The sequence below is a fragment of the Palaemon carinicauda genome, chromosome 33, assembly GCF_036898095.1.
Source record: "Palaemon carinicauda isolate YSFRI2023 chromosome 33, ASM3689809v2, whole genome shotgun sequence".
NCBI classification, from domain to species: domain Eukaryota; kingdom Metazoa; phylum Arthropoda; class Malacostraca; order Decapoda; family Palaemonidae; genus Palaemon; species Palaemon carinicauda.
The window spans coordinates 39,964,279-39,969,278 of NC_090757.1; the positions used below are offsets into that span (position 1 = coordinate 39,964,279).

Consider the following 5,000-nt stretch of genomic DNA (forward strand, 5'->3'; position numbering starts at 1 on the left):
CACCACTTGTTAAACTCACATATGGATACAAGGCATAGGAAACAATCCATTGGCACGTACAGTGGAAGACTCAACACGCAGGTTAGATCTATTAATTGGCTCAATGTCCTATGGAGGTAAAAGTAGGAGCTAGACCAGTGACCTACCTTGAGAACATTGACCTACCCTGAGAATACTGACCTACCCTGAGAACAGTGACTTACCCTGAGAACAGCAACCTAACCTGAGAACAATGACCTACCTTGAGAACAGTGACTTATCCTCAGAACACTGACCTATCTTGAAAACATTGACTTACCATGGGAATATTGACTTATCTTGAGAATATTGACCTACCTTGAGAACATTGACCTACCTTGAAAGCCAATTGTACATCAATTACGCATGCTAATGATGGGTTTTCCTTTGTTATACTCCGAGTGATTCATAATATCGGAGTCAGTATGAACATTTTAAGTTGGGCATTGAAATAACCGAGATACAGGTGCGTGTATAAAAATGTGTTGTATAAGCGTATTTACATCACACAGCCCACATAATATCTATCTATATATATATATATATATATATATATATATATATATATATATATATATATATATAAATATATATATATATATGTATGTATATATATGTATAAATTTATATATGTATATATATATATATATATATATATATATATACTTATTTATGTATATATATATATATATACAAATATATACACATATATGTATATGTATATATATATATATATATATATATATATATATATATATATAACCTACATCCAAGTGAATATACACATACATGTGTGTATTTGTGTGTGTATATATATATGTATATATATATAAATTTATGTATATATATGTATATATACATATATACATATATATACATATAAAACACTTTAAAAATACAAACGATTTGATCAAATATGATAGATGAATTAATACCTTCCTAGATCTATCATCCTCGCAAAATATGATACGGGAGGTTCTAAGAGAATCTAAGGTATCAATCACAACAATCATATAAAATGAACTACCAGACACAAACGCATATAATTTACTCTTCGAATTTTGAAGACCGTATGTCTGCACGAGTTTTTTTCTGTCTTCAAAACACGATATCATTATGTGAGTGGATGATATGTGCCTGGATCACTTGTAATCATACAGCATACCATGTTGTGTCGAGGTTTTTCATGTGTTTGTATTTAATGTGATTGTTTCATTATATAGTCTTTCATAGTTCTATGTTTGTTTATTAATAAAATTATTTGAAACTTAAATATAGACATTATGCTACCAGAAATGTAATAAAAGAATATTCCTTAAAGTTATTGCTAAGATATAGAGTATTCCTTGATATATTCTCATAGCAAGAGACATTCGGAACAATCATTTGTGGCTCCTCAAACATAAGCTAAACTCCTTAGCAACAAGTCATAATAGGCAAAACTTCAATTATTATCAATGAAAAATAAAAAAAAAGAACAATTACAAAAGCTCGTATTTACCTTGAGGTTACTTTTCTTTTCATCTGGGTTGGCTAATTCCTTCATCTCTCTGGTTAGTTCCTTCACCTCTCTGGAGAGGTTAACTTTCCCCGAATGGTTATCTCCATAGTCATCTTCCTCCGGCTTAGGTTAAGGGAAAAAATCAGCTTGACATTACAACATTGATATAATTCAATCACCCAAAGTAGAACAAAAGATTTTAAAGCTAGCATCAAGAATCATTGATTAAATAAAAGCAAAAATATCTACCCTCAACCAAGCAGTTCAATCATCCGTTACTACTTTTTATGGAGATGAAGGCATTTAAAACGAGATTCTATTGGCCGTGAGCTGAAATCTGTAGAGTAGCTAGAAATGAAGTCTCCTGACAACTTTTTATGGGCAACTTTGTCTCCACCGTAATAAGCTCATTCGAGGGTGCTGATTCCAAATCTGACTGTCCCCAAGCATGAAAGCAGCACGTTTAACTTATCCTATAGCTAACCAACCTAACCTAACCTAACCTAACAAGTCACAATTGCCTCTTAAAGGGGAGCTGTACCAGAAACAGTGTAAATGTACAAGAGATGTTTCTTTGACATTCAAATGGCGTGCAGACACAATGAAAAGGAGTGAAAAGGTACTATAAAAAATACTCGAAGCGAGGCACCTTACCTTTAAATGGCCTTCTCCTTCAGGATTGGACTTTTTCTTCAATGTCGGGGATCCCTTGAGGCCAGGAAACGATGAAACCACTGTGTCATCATCTGCCTCGTCTTCGGATTTGTAATCTACATCTGGGACCGAAGGCTAGAAATTGAGGATTGGCGAAGTTGATAATCAAATGGATGGAAAGCAAGAAAGCATTGAAAGATATTTAGGGTCCCAAAATATTGGCAGTAATCATATTGTAATCATTATGTGTACTACTAGAAAAGAAGCAATTGAGATACAGCCTGCATGTTTTAATTCTTGCATATCCCCTCATACATGAATGCATTCATACTGTACATACATTAATACATAGATATCTGCCTATATCTGTATATATTATATATACATATATCTAGATATAAATCCACATGAAAATATATTTGCACGAATGCATGTATGTATGGATGCATATATATGCGTGCATTGATACATAAAACTACAGACAAACACACACAAATATGTATATATATATATATATATATATATATATATATATATATATATATATATATATATATATATATATATATATATACATATATGCAATAAAAGACAGAGAAAGAAGAAAAGAAAATAATTGCTGCATCCTTACCGTTTTCGTCACACCATACCATCAAGAGAACTGATTTATTGATGGTAAATTTAACAATATTCATGGTACGGTAAGAGATTCTGTTGGCCGTGAGCTGATATCTGTAGAGTGACTAGAAATGAAGTCTAGTAATAACCTTTTAGGGGTATTTCTCCTCCATCGTAATATGCTCATTCGAGGGTGCTGATTCCAAATCTACCTGTCCCCAAGCGTGAAAGTAGCACGTTTAACCTAACCTATACCTAACCAACCTAACCTAACCTAACAAGTCACAATTGCCTCTTAAAGGGGAGCTGCATCAGAAACTGCGTAAATGTACAACAGATGTTTCTTTGACATTCAAATGGCGTGCAGACACAATGAGAAGGAATGAAAAGGTACTGTAAAAAATACTCGAAGCGAGGCACCTTACCTTTAAATGGCCTTCTCCTTCTGGATTGAACTTTTTCTTCAATGTCGGGGATCCCTTGAGGCCAGGAAACGATGAAACCACTGTGTCATCATCTGCCTCGTCTTCGGATTTGTAATCTACATCTGGGACCGAAGGCTAGAAATTGAGGATTGGCGAAGTTGATAATCAAATGAATGGAAAGCAGGGAATCATTGAAAGATATTTAGGGTCCCAAAATATTAGCAGTAATCATATTGTAATCATTATGTGTACTACTAGAAAAGAAGCAATTGAGATACAGCCTGCATGTTTTAATTCCTGCATATCCCCTTATACATGAATGCATTCATACTGTACATGCATTAATACATATATATCTGCCTATATCTGTATATATTATATATACATATATCTAGATATAAATCCAATTGAAAATATATTTGCACGAATGCATGTGTGTATGGATGCATATATATGCGTGCATTGATAAATAAAACTATAGACACACACACACACATACACACACACACACACACACATATATATATATATATATATATATATATATATATATATATATATATATATATATATATATATATATATATAATAAAAGACAGAGAAAAAAGAAAAACAATAATTGCTGCATCCTTACCGTTTTCGTCGCACCATACCATCAAAAGAACTTATTTATTGATAGTGAATTTAACAATATTCATGGTACGGTAAGAGCACTGACATACATACAAACAATTGCAGAACATAAGAATATAGACACATTATATCTTGATCTAATGTAAATATCTTAAAAGATATTCCTCACTTGCTAGAAAAATTTTAATTTCAATGTAACCTTTTAGAGCAATAAAAAAGAATGCATATATCATCTCGCATGTAATTCATGTGAAACTTTTATATTGGACAAATAGATAAAGCACTCGGGAAAAAAAAATGAATAACAAAAAATGGAAAGATATGCTCAAGATAACAACGCAATGTTGGTTCATGTTAGGGATCAAAATCATACTATTAATTGGTCTTATGCATAGAAATTGAGTCATTACAATAGAATACTAGAAAGAAATGTCAGTCCAGTTTCATAAAATAAAGCATCGATGATATTGTAACTATAAGACATGGATTGTACAAACTTGATGTTATCTGTACGAATAGAGATCTGCAGGCTTCTTATTCTTTTTTTTTTCTTTTTTTTTTCAAAACTAATCTATCTAATATTGGCTGAATTTATCGAAACCTGGTTTGTATATTAAGAATAATGCACCCAATATTGTATATCTTTGTGTGATATCATTTTTTTTCTGATCTGTACTTTCATATATATGTATGTATAATTGTATATGCGTTTGCTCATATATTTTACTGTTACTTGTATGTAAGATAATATATATATATATATATATATATATATATATATATATATACATATATATATATATATATATATATATATATACACACACATATATATATATATATTATATATATATATATATATATATATATACACACATATATATACATATATATATGTGTATATATAATGTATATATATACATTTATACATATGTGCATATATATATATATATATATATATATATATATATGCATATATATATATACATATATACATATGTGCATATATATGTATATATATACACATATATGTATATATGCACATACAATACTTATATATATATATATATATATATATATATATATATATATATATATATAAATACGCATACAATACATACATACATATATATGTATATATATGTATATGT

At 30.1% G+C, this 5,000-nt stretch overlaps 1 protein-coding gene across 8 annotated transcripts in view; it reads right to left on the minus strand.

Annotated features, from left to right (window-relative positions):
• Positions 1 to 5,000, minus strand: part of LOC137625934 (serine-rich adhesin for platelets-like) — a 62,842-nt gene that overhangs the window by 1,830 nt on the left and 56,012 nt on the right. For 5 of the 8 annotated variants that reach the window (XM_068356968.1, XM_068356966.1, XM_068356963.1 and 2 more), the window contains exons 21-23: positions 3,217 to 3,351; positions 2,174 to 2,308; positions 1,520 to 1,642 (exon numbers count right to left, since the gene is read on the minus strand). The exons of 1 other annotated variant lie outside the window; for it this stretch is intronic. In XM_068356968.1, the coding sequence (XP_068213069.1) occupies positions 1,520 to 1,642; positions 2,174 to 2,308; positions 3,217 to 3,351 (393 nt within the window). The remainder of the gene's footprint in view (positions 1 to 1,519; positions 1,643 to 2,173; positions 2,309 to 3,216; positions 3,352 to 5,000) is intronic. 2 more of the 8 variants (XM_068356962.1, XM_068356965.1) reach the window with 2 other exon arrangements.